The 27,335-nt window shown below is 41.4% G+C and overlaps 1 protein-coding gene across 2 annotated transcripts in view; it reads left to right on the top strand.

The window, feature by feature from the left end:
- The window catches only part of LOC134347976 (importin subunit alpha-5), a 60,753-nt gene that overhangs the window by 21,886 nt on the left and 11,532 nt on the right, over positions 1 to 27,335 (top strand). For both annotated transcript variants that reach the window (XM_063050667.1, XM_063050666.1), the window contains exons 3-10: positions 593 to 700; positions 5,197 to 5,296; positions 5,629 to 5,723; positions 6,613 to 6,744; positions 9,748 to 9,836; positions 10,412 to 10,511; positions 25,520 to 25,683; positions 27,243 to 27,321. In XM_063050667.1, coding sequence (XP_062906737.1) covers positions 593 to 700; positions 5,197 to 5,296; positions 5,629 to 5,723; positions 6,613 to 6,744; positions 9,748 to 9,836; positions 10,412 to 10,511; positions 25,520 to 25,683; positions 27,243 to 27,321 — 867 coding nt within the window. The remainder of the gene's footprint in view (positions 1 to 592; positions 701 to 5,196; positions 5,297 to 5,628; positions 5,724 to 6,612; positions 6,745 to 9,747; positions 9,837 to 10,411; positions 10,512 to 25,519; positions 25,684 to 27,242; positions 27,322 to 27,335) is intronic.

The raw sequence follows: 27,335 nt of genomic DNA, 5'->3' as shown, positions 1-27,335 counted from the left end.
TTCCAAATCATTGTAGATCATGCATTGTGAGTAAACCATGTATATTTTAAAATAAAACTAGAGGAAAAGATTTTATCTAAGACCACAGTCTCACTCTAAGTAAGAACTGGAATTCGATTGTGAACAAAGTAGCAGAGAAGAAACCTGATTGGATGAGGACCAACCAATCAGTAGTAACAGAATCCATGGGTATAAATACCACCTAACTAGACATGCCCAGGCATTATCCCTGAAGATGATGGCAAAGTTTCTCATTGAAACCTAGGTCTTGTTTGAAGCCCAAGAGGAGTTTATTCATCATGCATAGTTTTCTTAAAGTGATATTGCTCATATCTTAAAATAATTGCAATCTACAATTATTCCTTATGGTTTTTTGTCCTACACATTGAACTGATTGCAATATAAAGGCAGCGTGGCACGTGTTTGCAAACACAGAAAAACAGCAGATGCTATCTTGACTTGCTCAACAAGAAAATTAACTTATTTGCTTGTCTCTATTCAATTGTTAGATTAATCTAAGAGCCTGATTTGCTAAGTATTTCAAGTGTTGTCTCTCTATTCTATATTATGTACTTTAATTGCTTTCTTTTAGTTGTTCAAACGTAGAAATGTCACACATACAGAACAAGATGATGAAGAGGAAGAGGTAATGAGTGACAGTGGATTCCATGAATCACAAATAAATATGGATATGGCTTTGGTAAGCAATGTTGCATCTACCACAGTACCGTGCTTTGTCTGGTTTGGCACAGCTTCATCCTTGTCTAATAATGACTTTAGAGAACGTTTGTGGAAATCTGAGATATTCTTGAACACTAATTTGTAAGCCACTGGATTTACTAAGTTTGTCAAAAAAGTACATTTGGACTATAAATGCTATGAGAGCCATAATTTGAAGGGCAATAAAAGTTTGCTTAAACATTTGAAGGAAAATGAAACTTCCTTAAATTCCTATCAAGCTGTTTGTATATTTTGATAGTTGAATAATTTGCTTTACTGTTAATCTTTGAAATTTCTATATGAGGAACAAATAGAATTTGTGTATTAATTCTTATTTCCTTGGTATTTACTTAATACATATTGGTTTCCAACCAACGTCATCTTGTGAGATACTCTAAATATCTAAAGGTTTACATGCTTATAAGCATATGGGGCAATAGCCTCATTGGTCAAAGTGACTGACTGTTTTCAAATGTGGATGTCAAAGATTGTTCTCCATGTGTTACATTGCTATATACAGGTTACCCCGCCATCCGAAGGTAGAGCGTTCCTATGAAACGATTCGTAAGCTGGAATGTCATAAAGTGAAGAAGCAATTGCCATTTATTTATATGGGAAAAATTTGTGAGCGTTCGCAGACCCAAAAAATAACCTACCAAATCATGCCAAATAACACACAAAACCTAAAATAACAGTAACACATGGTAAAAGCAGGAATGATATGATAAATACACACCCTATATAAAGTAGAAATACTTCTCTACAATCATTGCCGCACTGTTCGCCGTAGTGAAAATCTCACGCAAGCGCTGTTGGCAGAAACACGGCATAAGCACTCTCAGCAGAAAATCTCACGCAAGCACTCTTGGCAAAACACTCTCTCCAGTAACCTTTAAGCTATGAAGCTGCCAAATCATACAAAATAACACATAAAAATACACAGCCTATGTAAAGTAGAAATAATGTACGTACAGTGTAGTATCACTTACCAGAATTGGAAAGACAGCGCCGAGCACACTAATGATGGTGTGTTAGGCTGAGTCATCAGAGTTTGTGGTGGTGCAGTGGATCCCAGCCTCCAGGCCGCTGACCGATACCGACCCGCGAATCATGCAGTGGTGCATCGGTAGCCATAGATGCACCCAGCACATCTTTATGAAAAAAAGTCGAAATAAACAAGCTAATTAATTAGGTGCCGCCCGGCACGTAAATGTCGGCCCAGATCAGAGGTGATGCAATCGACAGTCTTCGCTACTGCATTCGGTTTCGATTGTTATCCTTTCCTCTTCCAATTGAATCAGCTCTTCATCTATCAGTTCTTGGTCATGGGATGCCAAAACCTCTTCGACATCATCTTCGTCAACTTCCACAAGCCAAACTCACTTTGTCCTTACTTTGTGTTCACCACGATTGAAACGCTTAATTATGTCTAGTTTTACGCTAAGTGTAACACCCTTACGAGCTCTTTTAGGCTTTTTCCGATACCTTAGAACTCATCTTGCTAACGGCTGCTCACAGGCACGTGTTTAAGCAATGCCAGCTAGAATGCAGTTCCGGGGGAGGAGCTTGACTGCTCGGGGTGCACACTGCCTTTTTTCGTAACAGTGAAAACACCTTCTGTTAGCGAAAACAGATAACTAATGTAGGTCTTTCGTAACAGCGAGGTTTCGTAAAGCGAACATTCGAAAAGCGGGGGACACCTGTACTGTTTTATTTGATACTGAAGGAAGCTGTCCTTTAAAAGCTCCTGTTAACTGTGCATCTTTTGCTCCACTAATGCAAAAAAAAAAGCTAACAAATTCAGAATGCTGAAACCTCTGGTTAACTCAGGTGGTTATGCTGTTGTCTTTGAGCCAAAGGATTCCTAGTTCAGGTTCTTCTCAAGGTGTGAACATGTAATATCGGCAAATTCCTTGGGTCAGTAAGGAGCAGGTGTAGATTATTCTGACAATCCTTTGTATTAATATAGCAAACAAACCACCTGAAATGATATCATCACAAGAGTATCAGTCATTAATCACACAGTGCTCATTTTGTAAATTACCTATGCAATTGTCTTCTACTTTTATTTATATAGTATGTGATTGTATCTCAGAAATTTATTGAGGTATGTGATAGAAGTTTGAGAATTTAAAGCAGTTTTATAGTAAAGTTTGAAATGGAGATACCAAGAATAAGCAAATTAAGAATTTCCAGTGCACTGAATTCATGTAATATGCATATACAGGTGTCCCCTGCTTTTCGAACATTCGCTTTACGAAACCTTACTGTTATGAAAGATCTACATTAGTTCCCTGTTTTCGCTAATGGAAGGTGTTTTCACTGTCACGAAAAAAGGCAGCGCGCGCCGCGAGCAGCCGCTCTCCCCCGGATTCAGAACGGCATTCTTGCCAGCATTGCTTAAACACGTGCCTGTGAGCAGCCGTTTGCAAGATGAGTTCTAAGGTATTGGAAAAGCCTAAAAGAGCTCGTAAGGGTGTTACACTTAGCGTAAAACTAGACATAATTAAGTGTATCGATAGTGGTGAACGAAGTAAGGACAAAGTGAGTTTGGCTTGAGGAAGTTGAAGATGATGTTGAAGAGGTTTTGGCATCCTGTGACCAAGAACTGATAGATGAAGAGCTGATGCAATTGGAAGAGGAAAGGATAACAATCAAAACTGAATGCAGTAGCGAATGGACTGAAAGTGAAGTCTTCCAGGAACTGAATGTGAAGCAACTGCGTGAGATTTTCGCTGCAATGATAAAGTACGACTTTAATTTTGAAAGGGTACGTTGGTTTAGGGCATATTTGCAGGATGGTTTGAGTGCTGTATGAAAGAACTATGATAGAAAAATGCACGAGGCTAAGCAGTCAAGCCTACTGTCGTTTTCAAGCCTTCCACATCAGCCACAGCAGAAGACGAACCTGGACCTTCGACATCGAGGCAGGCAGACATAGAAGATGACCTGCCTGCCCTGATAGACGATGAGATGACACCCCTGTGTCCCACCACCCCAGTGGTCCCAACCCCCGGGCGTTGGACAGATACCGATTCGCGGAGAATGCAGCGGTAGCCGGGAGGCACCCAGCACATCTTTAAGAAAAAAGCCGAAATAAACGAGCTAATTAATTAGGTGCCACCTGGCACGTAAATGTCGGCCCAGATCAGAGGCAATTGCCAATTGCGTCACCTCTGATCTGGGCCGGCATTTACGTGCCGGGCGGCACCTAATTAATTAGCTTGTTTATTTTGGCTTTTTTCTTAAAGATGTGTGGGTGAGTACCGCCTGCTGCTGTACCCCTGCATTCTTCACGGATCAGTAGTGGTTCGCTGTCCGGAGGGTGGGGGCCACTGCACCACCCCAACCTCTGACGACTCAGCCTAACACACCATCATCAGTGTGCTCGGCGCGGTCACAAGAACATTACAGGGCATTTCTGTTTTTTTAGGATATATTAGATGTTTCTGAATTTTTCACTTTTTCAAACGAGGTTTATGCTCACCTTGATGGTGGATAATAAGGACATAATATCAATGGCGCTGGTGAAGCACAGCAACAACACTTGTTGGTAGCAAACAAAACTTAACTATATTAATGACTGTTTCTTGAAAGTGATCACTTCAATCAATCGCTTGTAACTTCCCTTTTGGAGTAGAGCTTTTAAACTATCTGTATGACTTGGCACTTTTGTGATGTGAACTGAAGTCTCAAAGGTGCAGGACAGTTGTGGCGTGTGCAAGCCAAAGCAAGGAGGCAGGACCCAGGCCCAAAAGCGGGGCAAGCCAATGTTTGGCTACTGCTGGAGCCCACTTGGAGGTGATTCAAAGCGGCAGAACTGAGGCGGGACCTGAACCCAAGTGTGGGGGATAAACCAGTGTTTGACTGATTTAGTGCTGGGAAAGGTCAGGTACGGACTGAGTTGAGGTGGCAGGTCCTGGGCCTGAGAACATATCAAAGCTGCAGAGCCCGGGTCTGAGAGTGAGGAAGCTGAGGTTTGGCCAGTTTAAGAGGTGGGCCAGATTGAAAAGGTCAGAGTGTTGGGGCTGGATGAGAGGGATGGGCTGATGTTCAAACTTCCTGCTAGGTGAGGTTTACTCATCTCTGCGCTGAACTGAGGCTGTGGCCTGCAACTAATGGGCTCCTGGATCGGCTGTGACTGACTTCATGGCTGTGGTCTCATCTTCATGAACTTCAGTTCTGAATGTCACTTGCATGCTTTTGTTTGCGCGATTTGTGCATGTTGGGTGTTTGATAGTATTACTGGGTTCTCTTGGGTTTCTTTGTTTTATTTCTGCCTGTAAAGAGAGATTCTCAAGATTGTATAATAGTATACATTGATAATAGATGTACTTTGAAATTAGTATCAGAGCTATCCTTATCTGGAAATTAAATAATTTGAAACTTAACATGATTTGTTGTAGGTAACGCAGTAATTTGAACTCAGTTCTGTGGTTGCGTTCTAATTTTCTGTTTTCCTATGTTGATGTTCAGACTGGAGTGATCACCTCTGATATGGTGCAGATGATTTTCTCTAATAATTCTGAACAGCAGCTGGCTGCTACTCAGAAATTTCGAAAGCTCCTTTCCAAAGGTAAAGATGTATTTTGTGCAACATGATTATGTATTTCTTTTTGATACTTTTCAGATAATTTAGAACACAATCACTTCATGATCTGATGTGAAATATCAATCTCCAATGTATGTGTTTAAGTAATGCAGCCTAGCTCAGCTTAGGAATTCGGTGTGGTAAAAAAATATAAAGTTAGGTTACTAAATCCAGTTATCATTGAGGGAAAGTTTACTATACAAAGGTGTTGATTTTTTTTTTGCATGTCAACTGCATAGTCTGAAAATTTCATCAAAAGACAAATACAATCCAGCACAAAACCTGAATGTAATATCTCTTTTTTTTTAAAAATATAGAGCCGAATCCTCCTATTGATGAAGTCATCAACACACATGGAGTGGTTGAAAGATTTGTAGAATTTCTGAAAAGGAAAGAAAATTGCACATTACAGGTAACTTTGGGGTGTACTGTGAAATGCTGAATATAATCTACATCTTTACAGCCTTATTAAGTATGAAATTGCTATGTGTTGAGCGTGGAATCCAGCTTCCCATCCATGGAATCTGCCCACACTTCTCTTGCTCTGTAACACTGCCTACACAATCAAAGACCCCACCCACCCCAGAAATACTCCCTCCTTCTATTAGATGAAGCTATAAAAACCTGAAAGGATTTACAGTCATGCTCAAGGATGCATTTCCATTTTGAGACTATTGAATGTTCCCCTAGTACAACAAAATGGGCTCTTGACCTCACAATCTACTTTGTATTAGCCTTGCAGCTTATTGTCTACCTGCACTGTGTTTTCTTTGTAAATGTAGCACTTTATTCTGTTTTCTGTTATTGTTTTACCTTTTACTACCTCAATACACTGGTGTAATGAAATGGTCATAGGAATGACCATGTGTGTGTATCTATGTTGGAATTTTGAATTTAATATTATGGGGGTAGTTCGTATCCAAAGGTGTTTACAATCCAAATGTTTGTATCCTGGGAATGGCCTGTACCCTATTTCTCGCAAATTACTTCTGTAGTCAGGTTTAAAACAGCAAAATATGTTTATAGTTAAATATAAAAATAATTATTTTAATAAAAATTTAGACTTTGGATTTTTAAAGTTTTATTTTTGCTTTCTTTCTAATGTGAAAAATAGCTGCTAGTAATGCTTTTTCTGTAGAGCACTTAAAAGAATACCACACATATTTATTGTTTTACTGTGTGCTTATAGGATTTAATTAATTATATTTTAGTTTTGAAGATTAATTTCATTTGAGTTAACTATAACAAATGGCAAAATTATGTTGATGTCTATAAGCATGTAAATGTTTCCTTTAATGCAGTTTGAAGCGGCTTGGGTGCTTACAAACATTGCATCAGGAAGCTCATTACAGACCCGTGAAGTTATTAAGGCTGGTGCTGTGCCTGTCTTTATTGAGTTGTTAACATCAGATTTTGAAGATGTGCAGGAGCAGGTAACATGTTAATTTTGCTGCTTTCACTTAATTTTTAAATGAATTTATCCATTTAAAAAAAACAATAGGAGTCAGTACTTTAAGTTGCATCCTGGGAATTATTGTTAGAGATAGCTTGGGAATAATTGTCAGTATTTTTCAATTGCTAGTAATTTCAGAAGTAAGCTACTGAGTTAAAGAACAAGTGTTTTTGTAACAAGGTGGAAAATTATTCTACAAATACATTCTTTTTTTGATTTTATTAATATGGATTGCTGGTCCATCCTGCAATTAAATGCAACATAGGAACTTAGAATTCAGAAGATTAGTTGTTCTTCTACAAGATAAACATATGTGAATTATAGATAAAGAAAAGAAGAGAAAACTTGTTTATTTCTCCAAAGTGATCAGTGGTATTCTGCAAACTTTGCACCATGCCAATCAAGCTTCTCTAATTATGTGGGAAAAATTTAATACCTGTTTCTGTTCATACCATTTCTGAGAACATTTTTTTAGCTTAATTGTCTTCAACACTGATTTTCTACTTTTGGAAAAATATTGTAAGAGCTGGAAGAACAGAATAGGATTAATGAAGATTAGATTGATATGTGGGTGTGCTGCAGGACTTTTAAAGGACAATCACTATTATAATAATTTCTTTATTGGTCTATCACAACTATGAAGCCAAACTTTCTTTTTCAGAAAAAGTTTCACAAATGCAGTTTTACAGCTGCCAGATTGCAGACGCAAATTTTCAAGGTAGTCTGCATAGCATTGAGATATATCAGAATCAGGTTTATTATCACTGGCATGTGACGTGAAACCTGCAATACATAATCTGGCAGAGGAAAAGCCGTGTGGAGAGCCATTGAAATTGTGACTGCTGTTGACCTATTGTGGCGATAGGCAAATTGCAATGGGTCCAGGTCCTTGCTGAGGCAGGAGTTCAGCCTAGTCATGATTAACCTCTCAAAGCATTTTATCACTGTGGATGTGAGTGCTACCGGGCAATAGCATTAAGGCAGCCCACGTTATTCTTCTTAGGCACTGGTATGATTGTTACCTTTTTGAAGCAAGTGGGAACTTACGCCGGTAGCAGTGAGAGGTTGAAAATGTCCTTGAATATTCCCAGTAGTTGGTTGGCACAGGTTTTCAGAGCCTTACCAGGTACTCCATCGGGACCTTCCGCCTTGCGAGGGTTCACTCTCTTTAAAGACACCCTAACATCGGCCTCTGAGATGGAGATCACAGTGTCATCAGGTGCAGCAGGGATCTTCACAGCTGTAGTTACGTTCTCCCTTTCAAAGCATGCATAGAAGGCGTTGAGTTCATCTGGTAGTGAAGCATTACTGCCATTCACGCTATTGGGTTTCCCTTTGTAGAAAGTAATGTCTTGCAGACCCTGCCAGAGTTGCCGTATATCGATGTTGCCTCCAACCTCATTCGAATTTGTCTCTTCGCCCTTGAAATAGCTCTCTGCAAATCATACCTGGTTTTCTGGTACAGGCCTGGGTTGCCAGACTCAAATGGCACCGATCTAGCCTTCAGATGACGTATCTCCTGGTTCATTCATGGCTTTTGGTTTGGGAATATACAGTAAGTCTTTGTGGGCACACACTCATCCACGTAGGTTTTAATGAAATCGGTAACAACTGCAGCATACTCATCCAGGTTCGAAGATGAATCCCTGAATGCAGTCCAGTCCACTGATTCAAAACAGTCCTGTAGGCGCTCCTGTGCTTCCCTTGTCCATACCTTCTTGGTCCTCACTGCTGGTGCTGCAGTCTTCAGTCTCTGCCGGTGCTCAGGGAGCAGAAGTACAGCCAGGTGATCAGACTTCCCAAAGTGACGGCATGGAATAGCACAGTAGGCGTTCTTGATGGTGGTGTAGCAATGGTTTAGTGTGTTGTTTCCTCTGATACTGAAAGTGATCTGTTGATGGTAGTTGCTTAGTGATCTTTTTCAGAGTGGCCTGGTTAAAATCTCCCAAAACGAAGTTGAAGGCGTTGTTGTGCGCTGTTTCGTGCATGTTGATCCCATTACTCAGATCATCTAAATCCTGCTTGACATTAGCCTGAGGTGGAATGTAAACTGCTGCCAAAATGACCCCAGAGAACTCTCATGGTAGATAAAATGGACAGCACTTTATTGCTAGATATTCCAGGTCTGGTGAGCAGAATTGGGACAGCACTGATATATTTGTGCACTAAGAAGAGTTGATCATGAGGCATTCTCCTCCACCTCTGCTTTTGAGAGACTCTATAAATCTATCCTGACGGCGTATGGTAAACTCGTCGATCTGGATCGCTGTATCCAGTACAATCCAGGACACACACGGTCTTAATATCCCTCTGATTCAGCACCCTGGATCTGAGATCATCGATTTTATTCACCAGACACTACACGTTTGTCAGCAAGATAGTCGGTATAGGGGGGTTTAAAACCCTATTTCCTTAAACGCACTTGTAACACCCGAATTTCCTCTGAGGCGTTCTCCGTGGGCACTTAATCGGTGTTGTTTCCACCGGTTTTAAGCAGCGATAGTTTGTTTAAACGCATTAAGACGTCTGTTGACTGTACTGACTTTGGAAGCAGTTGTGCTGTTTAGCTGTATCAGACTGAAATGGGACTATTTAATTGTATCCATTGAGAGTACAGCTGCTATTTGAGTCGCGCCATGGCAACCTGGAAGTATATAAAAATATACTTCTGGGACGCCTAGGCGTGGAAGTATATATAAATTGTTGAATGACCTCTGAGGAGTGAATGGTGACAGTGGGATTATTTTGGTGATTGCTGTGAGGCTTCAATATAATTATATGGTCTAAAAATTAATTCTCGTGAATAGCAATATAATCTTCTAGTCAATTACCAGTCATGATTATTCAATATTATAAGGGTACTTGTGCAGGCATCGATGAATAATGATTGAATACTTGTTATTCAGACTTATTCTATATGCTGTGTGAAGGAATCGGACTGCACACCAAGATGTCTAATAGCTCTTTATGTTTTCAATTGCAGGCTATCTGGGCCCTAGGGAACATTGCAGGGGATAGCACCATGTGTAGAGATTATGTGTTAGATTGCAATATACTTCCTCCTCTCATTCAGTAAGTAATTTGAGTTTTTATGTGAAAATTTACAGCTGAATTTATTGCAAAGAGATATCAAACATTTTTCAAGCTTTGAGAGAAACTTCTTTGTAGTAAACTTGTTGAATATTTCGCCTTTCAGTTTTAATAAAACTTCAGTTTGCATGTGTGATGTAATTAGGACTTTTTTTGTGCTTTTCTGGCTTCACCTTCTCTTTTTAAGTGACTTAAGTATCTGTTAAATGTTTTGCAGGTGCCTTTTTGACTAGTAATTATTTGATGAATTTTAGTTTTAAGCATTTTGGTTGCCAACCAAGCCAGAGAATATTGATGCTTTTTTTTTTGTCACTGAGATGCTGCAACCGCAACTAGGCTGAGTCCTCTTGTCTGTCCTCACCTACTCCGCCACCCCCACTCCCATCGTCTACCCAAGCAGAGAGGGAAACAAAAAAATCAGTTTAACAAAGCAAGCAGGTTGCTCGGGTGTATTGAATAAAATGCTCAAATATTTGGCAATTCATGTTTATGAATGTCGGTTTCTTTGAGGTATTTCAATCTGTTAATCTGATTTATCTTTGTTCTTCAACATTCAGGTTGCTATCAAAACCCAACCGATTGACAATGACAAGAAATGCTGTCTGGGCACTATCAAACTTGTGCAGGGGGAAGAACCCTCCTCCAGATTTTTCAAAGGTAGTGTCTCCTGTATTGTATCAAAACTATTTCTTAAAATCTTTTTTTAAGTATGTAGAATATGCAGCAGAAAATGTTTTCATTTCATAAATTGTGATGGTTGAAATTGTCACTATTTTATCCTGAGTAACTTTTTGAAACTAGCTTAGGAAATAATTCTGAAAGTACCAGCACCCAGACCATAGCCCTCCCATCCATGTACCTATCCAGAGTCAAGTCACTTGACCACTTTACACCACCATCAAGAAGGCTTGCCATGCCATCCCATGCCACACTTTTGCAAGTTGGATCATCAGGCTCTAGAGGCAGATGCAGAGGGCCACAGCACCATTGGTGAGAATAAAAAGATATGATCAAGGGACGTGGAGGAGTGCTTACAAGGTTGCTTTGAATCTGTGGATTAGATGATATACAGGGATTCATCTTTGGATATGAATGAAAATGCCTCAGTTATCTATCACCATCTTCATCAAGGTGTGTGGCTTCAAGAACATACTGGACATACCCAAACCCGAAGCCCTGCATGAATCAGGAGATTCACAGTCCACTGAGGACTAGATCTCTGGTGTTCAAGACTGCTAATCCAGAACCCTACAAGAAGTCCAGGTACAATCTATGGAAGGCTACTTTAAGAGCAAATCCCTGCAGCATCTGGTGACCCTGTGATATCTGTCTCAGGCTGATGGCAGGACATATTTCAATAGGGTGAACCCTCGCAAGGCATCAGGCTCTGATGTATGTGGCAGAGCACTGAAAACTGGCTGGAATGTTCAAGGACATCTTCAACCTATCACTGCTGCAGTTGAAGGTTCTTCTTCAAAAAGGCATCAATGATACCAGTGCCAAGAAGAGCAGGGTGAACTGCCTCAATGACAATCGCTTGGCAGCACTCATATCTACTGAAGTTAACTGCTTTGAGAGTTTGGTCATGGCTAGAATTAATTCCTACAAAATACTTCAGAGTCTCGGTCCAAGGCGTCTACTGTTCATTCATTTCTAGGATGTTGCCTGACCAACTGAGTTCCTCCAGCATTTTGCATGTGTTACTCTGGATTTCCAGCATCTGCAGAATCTCATGTGTTTAGCATTAAATTCTGTCTGAGCAAGGACTTGACCCACTGCAATTTTCCTACCGCCACGATAGGTCTACAGTGGATGCAATCTCATTGGCTCACCAGTCAGCCTTGGAGTGCCTGGATAACAACAATACCTAAGCCAGGCTGCCGTTTATTGATTACAGCTCAGTGTTCAATACTATCATCCCATCAAGAATAATCCACAAACTTTAGTACCTGAGCCTGTATACCGCCCTCTGCAACAGGATCCTTGACTTCCTTATTGGGCGACTACATTCAGTGTGGATTGAAAATGACGTCCTCATTGACAATTAATACGGGAGCACCTCAAGAATGCGTACTTAGCCCGCTGTTCTATTCTTTCTACATATAGTTGTATGGCTAGGCAGAGCTCATGCACACCTATAAATCTGCTGATTACACAACTCTTCAGAGAATTTCTGATGATGAAGAGATTGGCTGGTTGAGTGGTGTCGCAACAATAACCTGCAGTAACGTCAGAAAGACCAAGTGACTGATTGAGAACTCCATAAAGGGAACATTGGGAGAATGTGCACCAGTCCTCTTCAAGGGGTCAACAGTGAACAAGGTGAGCAGCTTAAGATTTTGGGCATCAGCATCTCAGAAGATCTGTCCTGGGCCTCTCATATATATTGATGCAATCACAAAGAAAGCATGCCAGCAGCTATATTTCATTAGGAGTTTGAACAGATTTAGCATGGTCAACGGAGACCTTAGCAAATTTCTATAGATGTGCTGTGGAGAACCTTCTGAGTGGTTGTCAGGGCTATGGCTTGTTCAATGCACGGGATTGAAGATAGCCGCAGGGGGCCGTACATTCAGTCAGCTCGATCAAGGACATTAGCCTCCCCACCTTTGAGGACATCTTCAAAAGACGGTTCTCCAGGAGAGCAGCAAACATCACCTTGGACCCTCTCCATCCAGGACATGATCTCTTCTCATCACTACCATCATGGAGGAGGTACAGGAGCCTGAATGCTCACAACCAACATTTTAGAAACCGCTTCTTCCCTTGTGCCATTGGATTTCTGAATGGTCAACGAACACTAACTCATTATTTTGCTCTCTTTTTGCACTTTATGTTGTTATATATTATTGTAAATTATATCAATTTTATCCTGTAGTGCTGCCACATAACAGCAAATTACATGACATGTCAGTGATAATAAACCTGATTCTGATATGGATTTAGGGGTACTTTTCCCAAGAATGAAACGTGAAGCAGATTATTGGTACAGAGGCATGCAAAAGTTTAGGCACCCCAGTCAAGATTTCTGTTACTGTGAATAGTTAAGTGATTAGGAGATGAACTGATCTCCAAAAGTCATAAAGTTAAAGATGAAACATTCTTTTCAACATTTTAAGCAAGATTAGTGTATTATTTTTGTTTTGTACAATTTTAGAGTGGAAAAAAAGGAAAGGAGCACCATGCAAAAGTTTGGGCACCCCAAGAGATTTGAGCTTTCAGATAACTTTTACCAAGGTCTCAGACCTTAAATAGCTTGTCAGGGCTATGGCTTGTTCACAATCATCCTTAGGAAAGGCCAGGTGATGCAAATTTCAAAGCTTTATAAGTACCCTGACTCCTCAAACCTTGTCCCAACAAACAGCAGCCATGGGCTCCTCTAAGCAGCTGCCTAGCACTCTGAAAATTAAAATAAATGATGCCCACAAAGCAGGAGAAGGCTATAAGAAGATAGCAAAGCATTTTCAGGTAACCGTTTCCTCAGTTTGTAATGTAATTAAGAAATGGCAGTTAACAGGAACGGTTGAGGTCTGGAAAAGCAAGAAAACTTTCCGAGAGAACTGCTTGTAGGATTGCTAGAAAGGCAAATCAAAACCCCCGTTTGACTGCAAAAGACCTTCAGGAAGATTTAGCAGACTCTGGAGTGGTGGTGCACTGTTCTACTGTGCAGTGACACCTGCGCAAATATGATCTTCATGGAAGAATCATCAGAAGAAACCTTTCCTGCGTCCTTACCACAAAATTCAGCGTCAGATGTTTGCAAAGGAACATCTAAACAAGCCTGATGCATTTTGGAAACAAGTCCTGTGGACTGATGAAGTTAAAAAAAGAACTTTTTGGCCGCAATGAGCAAAGGTATGTTTGGAGAAAAAAGGGTGCAGAATTTCATGAAAAGAACACCTCCCCAACTCTTAAGCACGGGGGTGGATCGATCATGCTTTGGGCTTTTGTTGCAGCCAGTGGCACGGGGATCATTTCACTGGTAGAGGGAAGAATGAATTCAATTAAATACCAGCAAATTCTGGAAGCGAACATCACACCGTCTATATAAAAAAAAGCGCTAAAGATGAAAAGAGGATGGCTTCTACAACAGGATAATGATCCTAAACACACCTCAAAATCCACAATGGACTACCTCAAGAGGTGCAAGCTGGAGGTTTCGCCATGGCCCTCACAGTCCCCCGACCTAAACATCATCGAAAATCTGTGGAGAGACCTCAAAAGAGCAGTGCATGCAAGACGGCCCAAGAATCTCACAGAACAAGAAGCCTTTTGCAAGGAAGAATGGGCAAAAATCCCGCAAACAAGAATTGAAAGACTCTTAGCTGGCTACAAAAAGTGTTTACAAGCTGTGATACTTGCCAAAGGGGGTGTTACTAATGTTACGTACCCCGTAACTGGGTTGCCAAACCAGCAGAAATGGACCACTTAGTGGATTACTGGAACTAAGAAAGTTTTATTAAAGAAATAAGTAACACAGTACTCTAATAGTAAGGATATAAATGCAACAGGTTAACAATGAATAAACACACATGTACACAGAACTAGGATAATAGGATCAATCAAGCTCTATCGCAGTCTAGGGGTAAAATGATCAGTCTCAAGTGACACAGAGTTCAGTTTCAGTTCGCAGTAATCGCCGTTGTGCTGTTGGGGAGAGAGAGAGAGCGCGAATGCTGATATTCAAATCGGATTCAACAGACCTTTTATATTCCTCGCAGTTAGCTTTCAGCGTGAGCCCTTTTTAGTGTCTTCTGAGGTCACCCGACTGTGACCCCTCCGTTCCGGATACAATCGTTCTTCTGCAGTGAACCTGGCACCCAGGCAAGGGTGGACACACACACCAGGTTCCCGCCGATTGTACCTTCTCACCCTGTGCGTCTATGGTTGGTCCCGCGACCAGACCTCCAAAACTCCTACCAACTTGTGGGGGCACACCGCACTTCCAGGGTCTCGTTGTCTCGTGGTGTCGTGTGTGTCCCTTGCCTTAGCGAATCTGTTCCTTTTATCCCCCTGCTGGGGTATCACCTGTCCATCAAACTTCAAACAGTTCAGGTTCAAAGCAACCGGTCTTTGACAATACTCGGAACTGTGTCTCCTTTTCGTTAATCCCTCTCGTCTCTCTCTTATTAGCATTTTGAATGTTTCCCCCATTTGTCTCTCGCTTGTCTCTCGCTTATCTCTCTTATCGGCATCTTCTGATAACTTGGTCACACCCCTACCCTTCAAAGGATTTTTACTGGGGTAAAAATTATAGGCATGAATACATTATTAGATACACACAAATATACATGTTCATCAGCTATTTGGCTAATACAGAGAATTTTAAGTTGCCAACACCTTGACAGACAGTCAGCAATCACATTTTCCGTTCCTTTTATATGTGTTATTTTAATAATCCTCTAAGACCAGGCTCCAACTTAGCAAACTTCATAGTGGCCAGAAACACTAATGAGTTGTGATCAGTGTAACTTCTCAGTGGTTTTCGTCCCGGACACAGATAACAAGGGTCGTCCCATACCAATTTAGCATTCTTTGGCATGGGCTTAGTCAGAGGGTGGGTAATATCCACAAAGTTTTTTTTTACAAAACTTCCTATAGTACCCCACCATCTCCAAGAACCTTCTCAGGACTCTCTTGTCTGTCAGGGTTGGGACGTCGGAGATAGCCTGCACCTTAACCTGCATCGGTGCCAGCTGCCCCTGTCTTACCACAAATCCCAGATAAGTGATTTTTCCGTGGCCGAATTCACTTTTTTCGAGATTCACTGTCAGGCTGGCTTTGGACAGCCGTTTAAACAATGCCACAATGTGCTCTTCCCACGTGTCACTCCAAACCACTACATCGCCAATATACACTTCTGTGTTCTTTAGCCCTTTTGTCACTGAATTAATCATTCTATAGGGGTGTTGCTCACTAGGCTGACCTGATGTGACAACAACTCCATGTCCCAGCTCTTTGCATTGCCTCGGGATATCTGGACCTACGTGTGTGTGCTGTTTAATTAGCTCTCTTAACGGGTCGCTTTGTTCGGGGATGAAGGGAGAGACCTTATCAGCAAAACTGGTCAAAACAATAGACATCTCCCATCTGGTCGGCCCCATACTTATCTTTTCGAAATGGGTTTTCCCCTTATCAGGTGGCGCCCTAGCTTCATTAATTTTCGTGATAACACCAACTAAGTTTGTTCGCCTATCGTGGCAAGCTGTTAGCATATCAAAAGCCTGTAACTGTGTCAGCTCACGTCTGCAATAGTCAATATTATCCTTCCTCCTGTGCAGCCAGTAAAACTCTTTCATGATTCCGCCGACTGTTTTCCAAAATGTCCACCGAGGGGTATCTTGTGGGCCAGGTTAAGAATCTCATCCCCATAAATTTTTGGCACCATCCCCCATTCCTCATCTGCGGGCACAGTACTTGGTCTCCCTTTCTTCCTTAGCACTCCCTCCTCCACACAATAGCCTACTGGCTCCCTTTTTAATTCTGCTTCAGAGAGAGCTGTCTCCACCAAAACCATCAGCTCCTCGTCTCGCTCCTGTGTCTGTACAAAGTCCTTCCTTGCTAATGCTAAGTCTGCCTCCACTCCCTCACTTCCTCCTGTTTCACTACGCTCCTTCTTTTCACTTTCTAACCCCCCCCCCCCCCCGGTACAAGGCTGGTAAAAACGTCTCAGCCAATTCTATAGTTACTTCGGCAGCCTTTCTGGACACACGCCGAGTCACTGCGCCAACGGGATGAACCTGTGAGTCCATGGGCGGGACCTCAATGCTGGCAGGCTGGCCTGTCAGTTTTACTACTGAGAACACATTTCCGCCAGCGAGGTCATTATCGAGTAAGACCTCCACGTCTTTCATCGGTAGTTCGGGCCTCACCCCGATCGTGACCAGTCCGGAGACCAAGTCGCTTTTTGGGTGTATCTGTTGCAAAGGTACTGCTTCAGTCCCTTTCCCAATGCCTTTTATGACCCTGACTTTCCCAGTCTGGGTCCCTGAACTAAAATCTAACACACTCTTTAATATCAATGACTGACACGCTCCTGTGTCTCTTCAGATCTGTACTGGAACTGGGTTTAACCCCTCCTTCACCGACACCCATCCGGCCGAGATAAACCTCTCGCGTCCTTCCTGAACTTTGTCAGACCTCTTCTCTCCTAGCGGTTTGCTTACCAGCTCAATACAGCCAGTCGGAACCGCCGCTTTTCCTTTTCCCGTCTCCTTCTTTTGGGGCAAAGCACCTGGATGCAAAGTGTCCGACTTTCCCACAATTATAACATACGACCCCAGGAGACTTCCTACCAGACTGCTCCCGGTCTACCTTATCCTTCTCACTAGTCCCCGGCTTACTCGCTGACTTTTCTGGTGGATTCTCCCCGCCGTCCTGACTACCCTTCTGGTAGCCTTTACTCGGGGCAAACTTCGTTTTATGTATCAACGCGTACTCATCCGCTAACTTAGCAGTTGCGGCTAAAGTGTCTGCCTCTTTCTCATCTAGGTAGGGTCTCATACCTTCAGGGACACAACCTTTAAACTGCTAAATCAGGATTAGCTGTAGCAGTCTGTCATAATCCCCATTGACCCCTTTCGAGGCGCACCAACGCTCACAATATGTCTGCAGCTCACGGGCAAACTCTAAATACATGCGGCCCCACTGCTTCCTCGCATTCCGGAACCTCTGCCGGTATGCCTCCGAGACCAATTCATAAATCCTGAGGATGGCCTCTTTCACCACCTCATACCTCTGGGCATCTTCTGCGGACAAAGCCGAGTAAGCTTGTTGGGCTTCTCCTTTAAGTACACTCTGAAGCAAAACAGCCCACTTATCCCTCGGCCAGTCCTGACTTACAGCAACTTTTTCAAAATGGAGAAAGTACCAATCAACATCGATCTCGTCAAATGGGGGAACCAGCCTAACCTCCTGGGTTGCCCTGAACTCTCCACCTTGGTTTGGCATGGGCCCCTGCGCTGCCCTCATCTTTATCCTCTCCAGCTCGAATTCCCTTTCCCTCTGTTTCTCTTCGTGTTCTAGCTGTCTTACCCGGAACTCGTGCTCGAGCCTCAATTTTTCAAGCTGCCCCTGTACTGCGTCTCCACCAGGTTTTCCAATAGATATCACCTCCAGCTCCCCTTGGGGAAACACACCTTTAGACACATAATGCTCTATGATAGCTCTGTGCATCTCCTCTCTCCTCGTTGTCGACTTCCCCTTAAAAAGATTCAACCGTTTGGCCACAGCTGCCAATTCTACTTTCCAGGCATCCTCTAATGCCTCCAAGGTCGGCGCCTTTAGAAATTCCTCAATCTCCATTCCTGCTGTTTGCCTTTTCTTTCTTTCAGGAATCTTAACCCAATCAATTACCCCATCCCAAATTTAGCGTTCAAAATTGCGGACGAGAACCCCAGTTATGTTACGTACCCCGTAACTGGGTTGCCAAACCAGCAGAAATGGACCACTTAGTGGATTACTGGAACTAAGAAAGTTTTATTAAAGAAATAAGTAACACAGTACTCTAATAGTAAGGATATAAATGCAACAGGTTAGCAATGAATAAACACACATGTACACAGAACTAGGATAATAGGATCAATCAAGCTTTATCGCAGTCTAGGGGTAAAATGATCAGTCTCAAGTGACACAGAGTTCAGTTTCAGTTCGCAGTAATCGCCATCGTGCCGTTGGGGAGAGAGAGCATGAATGCTGATATTCAAATCGGATTCAGCAGACCTTTTATATTCCTCACAGTTAGCTTTCGGCACGAGCCCTTTTTAATGTCTTCTGAGGTCACCAACTGTGACCCCTCCGTTCCGGATACAATCGTTCTTCTGCGGTGAACCCGGCACCCAGGCAAGGGTGGACACACACACCAGGTTCCCGCCGATTGTACCTTCTCACCCTGTGCGTCTATGGTTGGTCCCGCAACCAGACCTCCAAAACTCCTACCAACTTGTGGGGGCACACCGCACTTCCAGGGTCTCGTTGTCTCGTGGTATCGTGTGTGTCCCTTGCCTTAGCGAACCTGTTCCTTTTATCCCCCTGCTGGGGTATCGCCTGTCCATCAAACTTCAAACAGTTCAGGTTCAAAGCAACCGGTCTCTGACAATACTCGGAACTGTGTCTCCTTTTCGTTAATCCCTCTCGTCTTTCTCTTATTAGCATTTTGAATGTTTCCCCCATTTGTCTCTCACTTATCTCTCTTATCGGCATCTTCTGATAACTTGGTCACACTAAGTACTGACCATGTAGGGTGCCCAAACTTTTGCTTTGGGCCCTTTTCCTTTTTTGTTATTTTGAAACTGTAAAAGATGGAATTAAAGTAATCTTGCTTAAAATATTAAAGGAATATGTCATCTTTAACTTTATGCCTTTTGGAAATCAGGTCATCTTTTACTCGCTTAGCTATTCACAGTAACAGAAACTTTAACCGGGGTGCCCAAACTTTTGCATACCACTGTATAATGTTGCCTATGTTACAGGGTAATGTATACTGGTTCATTCTGACATTTGTCTATGTGGTGAATTGTTGAACCATATAAAACCATAGTTCATATGAACCATGAACTTAGAAATACAGTTGCAAGAAAAAGTTGGTGAACCCTTTACAATTATCTGAGTTTCTGCAGTAGTGACCCTTAAAATGTGGTCTGATCTTCAGCTGTGTCACAGTAGACAAACACAATCTGTCTAGGCTAATAACACACAAACAGTGTGCTTTTCATATCTTTATTGAACACATTGTTTAATCATTTACACTCCAGGCTGGAAAACATATGTGAGCCCTTGTATTTAATAACTAGTAGAACCTCCTTTAGCAGCAATAACCTTCACCAAATGTTTCCTGTAGCTGCTGATCAGACTTGCACAATGGCGAGGAGGAATTTTAGACCATTCCTCCATACAAAACTGTATCAGTTCATCAATACTTCCAGGATACCTCACATGAACAGCCTTCTTCAGGTAATGCCACAGTATCTCAATTGGGTTAAGATCTGAATCTGACTTGGCCATTCCAAAACATGAACTTTCTTGTTTTTAAACCATTCTGTTGTTGATTTACTCTTGTTTCGGATCATTGTCTTGTTGCATCATATAACTCCTATTAAACTTCTGGCACTGGGCTGCTCTCCTGACAGTCTCCTGTAAAACATCTTGATACAATTTTGAATTCAGTGGTCCCTCAACAATTGCAAGCTGTCTGGGCCCTGAGGCAGAAAAACCCCAAACCTTGATGCTCCTCCCACCATGCTTCACAGTTGGGATGAAGAGTTAGTGTACAGTGCCCTTTTTCGTCCAGACGTGGTATGCATTTCTGCCAAAATGTTCAACTTCTGTCTCATCTTGCCTCAGAACATTGTGCCAGAAGCGTTGTAGAATATCCAGATGGTTTTTTGAAAGCTTGAGCTGCACAACAATGCTAGTTTGTTTTTTTTTTTTGGAGAGCAATACTTTCCTCCATGATGTCTTTCCATGAGCACCATTCTTGTTCAGTGTTTTCTTCTAGTGGACACGTGAACGGAGACTTTATCATGTCCTAGAGATTTCTGCAGGTCTTTTGCTGTTCTTTTGGGTTCTTTTTCATCCCCTTCAGTATTGTACATTGTGCTCTTGGATGATCTTTGCAGGATACCCACTCCTAGGGAGAGTAACAACAGTACTGAATTGCCTTCATTTGTACACAATTGTGGACTGATGAACACCCAGGTCTTAAGAAATGCCTTTGTAGCCTTTTCCAGCTTCATGCATCTCTACAATTCCTCTTCTAAGCTCCTCTGAAAATTGTTTTGATTAAGGCATGGTGCAAATAAAAAAAAAATGAAGAGCAGGCCCTGTCAGTAACCTAACTGTCTGTCTTGCTTATAGGGCAGGGCATCTCTCCAACGCACACCTCCAATCTCATCTCTTTTATTGGAACAGCTGACTCCAAATAGCTTTTGTAGAAGGCATTACTGCAGAGGTTCAGATACCTTTTTGATCCGAGATTGGGATTGTTTAAATAGTATACTCAGTATTGTTTAAATAGTATACTCTGTACTTTAAATGATTAATGCAACAACAGTTTGGGATTCAGTGCAGCCAATGATTGATAGTTATAATTTTTAATGTTACTAAATGGGAAAGTGGAAAGATGAACTAGAAAAACTCATACTCTCTAGAAAGATTGAGGGGAGTAAACCTAGAGGAAGACCTCGGCTTATGTACATCAAAAGCATAGCCAGGTGGCTACACATCGAGCAAATGGAAGTCATCCAAAAAACGCAAGGTAGATCTGTATGGAAAACCATGGTCACCAAAGTCTGCATCGGATATGGTATCTGGACAGACAGACAAATGGGAAAGTAGAATTCTAAGATGAAATTTGAAATATTTTAAAAGCAAGGGTTTTCAGATGGGTTGATGTTGCTGATATCCAGTAGGCAGGTAATGTAAATAGATTCTGTTTCTCCATACTCCTAAACTCTGATTTCATCACTGAGTGGAATCCAGAAGTTCACAATGGGGAATGGAAAGTAAAACATTTAGATGAGTCAGCAAAGAGTAAGGGTGGGGAAAAGTGGTGATTTGGGAACCAAATTACTATTCTACTGAAGGAAGTCAGAGAAACCACTAAGAATAAAGTTCAAAACTAATACTCAAATTTCAAACAATAACCCAGTATCAAGAATGAGATTTTTTTGGCCAATTTTAAAGTATAATTTATATAGTTAAATGAAGAGGAAAGAAAATGTGAGTGCTTTTTGTGATAATGAATAAACATTTTATTACCGAGCAATGAAGCTTTTTTGACAAATACTTATCAACTATTTTTATAGAAAAATTATTGCCAAGTAACATTGGTGGTGTGGAGAGGGGAGACTTGCTGCATGGGCAGCTGCCGGTCTTCCATAAAACCTTGCCCAGGCCTGTGCCCTGGAAACCTTCCAGGCGCAGATCCATGGTCTCGTGAAACCAACGGATGCCATCACCATTGCCAAGTAACAAACTAAACTCAGTGACCGCTTTATTAGGTACCTTCTGTACGTTTGTGGTCTTCTGCTATTGTAGCCCGTCCACTTCAAGATTCAATGTGTTGTGCGTTCAGTCATCCTCTTCCGCACACCACTGTTGTAGTGCATGTTTATTTGAGTTACTGTCATTTTCCTGTCAGCTTGAATCAGTCTGGCCATTTTCTCCTGACTCCTCATTAACAAGGAGATTTTGCCTACAGAAGTGTAGCTCACTGGATTTTTTTTTTGTTTTTTGCACCATTCTCTGAGACTGTTGTGTGTGAAAATCCCAGGAGATCAGAAGTTTCTAAGATACTCAAACCACCCCTTCTGGCATCAACAATCATTCCACAGTCAATAGTCATAGTCATAGTCATACTTTATTGATCCCGAGGGAAATTTGGTTTCGTTACAGTTGCACCAACCTAGAATAGAGTATAAATATAGCAATATAAAACCATAAATAATTAAATAATAATATGTAAATTATGCCAGGAAATAAGTCCAGGACCAGCCTAATGGCTCAGGGTGTCTGACCCTCCAAAGGAGGAGTTGTAAAGTTTGATGGCCACAGGCAGGAATGACTTCCTATGACGCTCGTGTGTTGCATCTCGGTGGAATGAGTCTCTGGCTGAATGTACTCCTGTGCCCAACCAGTACATTATGTAGTGGATGGGAGACATTGTCCAAGATGGCATGCAACTTGGACAGCATCCTCTTTTCAGACACCACCGTCAGAGAGTCCAGTTCCATCCCCACAACATCACTGGCCTTACGAATGTGTTTGTCAATTCTGTTGGTGTCTGCTACCTTCAGCCTGCTGCCCCAGCACACAACAGCAAACATGATAGCACTGGCCACCACAGACTCGTAGAACATCCTCAGCATCGTCCGACAGATGTTGAAAGACCTCAGTCTCCTCAGGATATAGAGACACAAAGATCACATTTCAAGATTATTTAATGTCATTTCCTATACACAAGTGTAAGAACAATACAGTTACTTCAGATCCGGTGCAGCACAAAAACCAATACTTGATCACAATAGTAATAAAAAAAATACACAGTATATGTAAATGCAGTGCCTATAAAAAGTATGTCTCCCCCCACCGCCCCCCCCCCCGGAAGTTTCCATGTTTTATTGTTTTAACAAAATTAAATCACAGTGGATTTAATTTGGCTTTTTTGACACTGATCAACAGAAAAGCCTCTTTCATGTCAAAGTGAAAACAAATTTCTACAAATTGTTCTAAATTTATTACAATTATTAAACTCAAGTATTCACCCCCTCAAATCAGTATTTAGTAGATGCACCTTTGCCAGCAATTACAGCCTTGAGTCTGTGTGGATAGGTCTGTATCAACTTTGCACATCTGGACACTGCAATTTTTCCCCATTGTTCTTTACAAAACTGCTCAAACTCTGTCAGATTGCATGGGGATCGTGTATGAACTGCCTTTTTCAGTCCAGCCACACATTCTCAATTGGATTGAGGTCTGGACTCTGTCTTGGCCACTCTAGGACATTAACTTTGTTGTTTTTAAGCCATTCCTGTGTGGCTTTGGTTTCATGCTTGGGGTCATTGTCTTGGTGGAAAAAACAATCTCCCAAGTCACAGTTCTCTTACAAGACCGCACAGGTTTTCCTCCAGGATTTCCCTGTATGTTGTTGCATTCATTTTACCCTCTGCCTTCACAAGTCCCACAGCATGCTTCACAGTAAGGATGGTGTGTTTTTGATGTGTGGTGTTTGACTTGTGCCAAAGTCTGATTTTAGACTGATGGCCAAAATGCTCAATTTTGGTTTCGTCAGATAATAGAACTTTCTTCCACCTGACTTCAGAGTCTGTCACATGCCTTTTGGCAAACTTTAGCCAAGATTTCATGTGAGGTTTTTTTTCCACAGTGGCTTTCTCTTTGCCACTCTCTCATAAAACTGCAACTGGAAAAGCACCTGGGCAGCAGTTGTTGCATGTGCAATCTCCCATCTTAGCCACTGAACTTGTAACTCCTCCAGAGATATCATGTTGTCTCTTGGTGGCCTCCCTCATTAGTCCCCTTCTTGCATGATCATTCAGTTTTTGAGGATGGCCTGCTCTAGGCAGATTTACAGCTGTGCCATATTCTTTCCATTTCTTGCTGATTGACTTAACTGTACTCCAGTGTATATTTAGTGACTTGGAAATTTTCTGTATCCATCTCCTCACTTGTGCTTTTCAATAACCTTTTTGCTGGGTTGCTTGGAGTGTTATTTTGTCCTCATGGTGTAGTTTTTGTCAGGATACTGACTGACAAGTTGGACCTTCCAGGTACAGGTGTATTTTTACTACAATCTTGAATGCACACATTCAACTAATTTAACTTAATTATGTGTTTCCTAAAACCAGTTGGCTGCACCGGTGATAATTTGGTGTGTCATATTAAAGGGGGTGAATACTTAATACAATCAATTATTTTGTTTTATATTTGTAATTAATTTAGATCACTTTGTAGAGATCTGTTTTCACTTCGACACAAAAGTCTTTTTCTGTTGATCAGTGTCAAAAAAAGCCAAATAAAATCCACTGTGATTCAAAGTTGTAATATTAAAAAAACATGACAACTTCCAAGGGAGGTGGGGTGAATACTTTTTATAGGCACTGTGTACACAAGATAACTTTTGATTGATTGTATGTCTGTAATGTGACGCTAGGCTGTTCATAAGGTGACTGATGGGAAATAATTATAGAGTTAGTGGATAGAGATGTTGAGCAGCCTTGCTGCTTGGTGCATTTCTTCCCCATTCTCTTGCTTGATCTGAAGCTCTTGATTATGACTGCATGCTTTTATGAATTTTTGAGGTTGCCACATGATTGGCTGATCAGATCTCTGCATTAACAAACAGGTGTACCTAATAAAGTGACCACTGAATATCCTTGACAAATCACCAAAATTGTTTGCGCTTTAACAGAGTATGTGTCCTTGAGCAAGGCACTTAACCACACATTCCTCTGCGACGAAACTGGTGCCAAGCTGTTTGGGTCCTAATGCCCTTCCCTTGGACAACATCAGTGGCGTGGAGAGGGGAGACTTACAGCATGGGCAACTGCCGGTTTCCATACAACCTTGCCCAGGCCTGCGCCCTGGAAACCTTCCAAGACGCAAATCCATGGTCTCACAAGACTAACGGATGCCTATTAACAGAGTATAAGTACTATATTAGAATAGATACATTATTTTTGAAACCAGCTAAGTATCTGAGAGATTTATGTGCATAGATTGTTGGCACTGGAGTAGTACCTAAATGTTCAATGCAAAAGTAACCACTTAAGTATACTTTGCTGAAGTCGCTGAAATGAATTGTCAGCCATTGAATTGACTATTACTTACATCTTTCATATACATGAGGGGTAAAAATCATTACATTATGTCTCCGTCTAAATGTGCAGTTTATAGTAATTTATAATAAATAGTATGTATAAAAAAAAGGACAATTGTATCAGTATGAATTAATCAGTCAGACAGCCTGGTGGAAGAAGCTGTCCCAGAGCCTGTTGTCCCTGGCTTTTATGCTGCGGTACCGTTTCCCAGATGATAGCAGCTGGAACAGTTTGTGATTGGGGTGACTCGGGTCCCTAACCATCACCTGTCCATTTGGTTCATTCATACATTCCTAGGTCATAAATTGTTTTTCATTTTTTTAAATCCAGGTGTCCCCATGTCTCAGTGTTGTATCCTGGCTGCTGTTTCTCAATGATATAGATGTATTGGCTGATGCCTGCTGGGCTTTGTCATATTTATCTGATGGGCCCAATGATAAAATTCAAGCAGTAATAGACTCGGGGGTTTGCAGAAGATTAGTCGAACTACTAATGTGAGTATCTTCACAAGTATCTTAATTTGGATTATTTGGTGTAAGACTATAAACTTATATTGTGTATGTGTATAGCTTTCATATGTTGTGAATATTTTGAACTCCATTTGAGAACTAAATAGACGTTGTAGAAACCTGCTTCCTTCTGATTCTCCATTTTACATTTATAGTGGTTGTATGTTGAATTACAGCAGACATACTCATAGATCGCTGCTTTTCATGCCAGAATCTGAATACGGTAAAGTTTGGCAAGTGTTCAACTGCAGAGTGGAAAAGAATCAAACAAAATTGTGTTGAGGTTGTTTAAATTCTCAAACCAGTACTTGCAGCTGTGGATGCAGTAGATCAGAGCAAAAAAAAAGTGCTCAAATACCTAGTGGTTTAGGCTGCAGATCTAGAGGTGGAGTTTCTAATGCAGGGTGCATTGTGCTGACTTGAAATTTTTACCATCCCTCTACCTCCACTGATACTGCCTGACCTGCTGAATTCCTCTAGCAGTTTGTTTTATGCTTGAAAATAAATATATTACTTATAGATGCATATCAAAATGGCAGTTCCAGGGCCATTTTAATTGTATACTTGCCGATGGAGGAAGATGAACTTTGTAATTAAGGGTGGGGAAAAGACTTCCATTAACAAAGTGTCTTGGTGCTCCTTGCAAGTTGTCCCAAGCAAACTTTACATTCAATTACAAGGAATTCTGCAGATGCTGGAAATTCAAGCAACACACATCAAAGTTGCTGGTGAACGCAGCAGGCCAGGCGGCATCTCTAGGAAGAGGTACAGTCGATGTCTCCGCCTGATATGTCAACTGTACCTCTTCCTAGAGGTGCTTTACATTCAATTAATTCGTTTTTCGAATAGCAGCCACTTTTATGAAGAGTAAATGAATTAACTGCTTTTCACCTTCGTAAATCCTTTTATAATGATTTCATATTTTCTTATGGCATTGAAGGGGCCTATTTGGCCCAGTGAATCCATGCCAGCTCGCAGAACAATCCATTTCCTATTATGTTTCCATGTAACTGAATCACTCAATGCCTATCAATTCCACCCTGATTCTTCTACCATCCACGCATAAAAGATGCAACATGTAGCGAATTAAACTAGCATGCTTTTAGTTCATGTCTCTGACATTCAGAAAAAAACTATACATTTATTATACTTGAGTTTTTTTCCCTATCATTTTAAAGTTCTGTTTTAAAGAGTTTGTTGCATTGTTTCCTGCAGCCATACAATCCTGAGTAGACTTAAGAATCATGCACCAATATGTAAATGCAGGTGAATCTCAGATAGATCTGTTGGAGCACTGAGAATCCCAGTGCTTTCCAATATTTCAGCTGAGTAAATCCAGCAGTTACTTGTGGGCTTATATCCTTTCTAACTTCTATAACCAGTATTTAGTATTTTAATACTAAAATATTGACTTAGGAAAGCTACAGATATATGTAGAAACGCATTTGTAGTGCTTTAGGAAATATTTTAAAATAATCAGTACCTTAGCTCTTGACCTTCATCTGTGATTTTTAAATGCATTTTCTCTAATGCTTTTCTGACAGGCATTGCGACTATAAGGTGATATCACCAGCTTTGCGTGCCGTAGGAAACATTGTTACAGGTGATGATATACAGACTCAGGTAAGTGGTGGAAG

Source organism: Mobula hypostoma, chromosome 6 (assembly GCF_963921235.1).
Source record: "Mobula hypostoma chromosome 6, sMobHyp1.1, whole genome shotgun sequence".
In the NCBI taxonomy this organism is placed as follows: domain Eukaryota; kingdom Metazoa; phylum Chordata; class Chondrichthyes; order Myliobatiformes; family Myliobatidae; genus Mobula; species Mobula hypostoma.
Note: the sequence above shows the minus strand (reverse complement) of the source record. Positions and strands in the feature narration are given on the sequence as shown.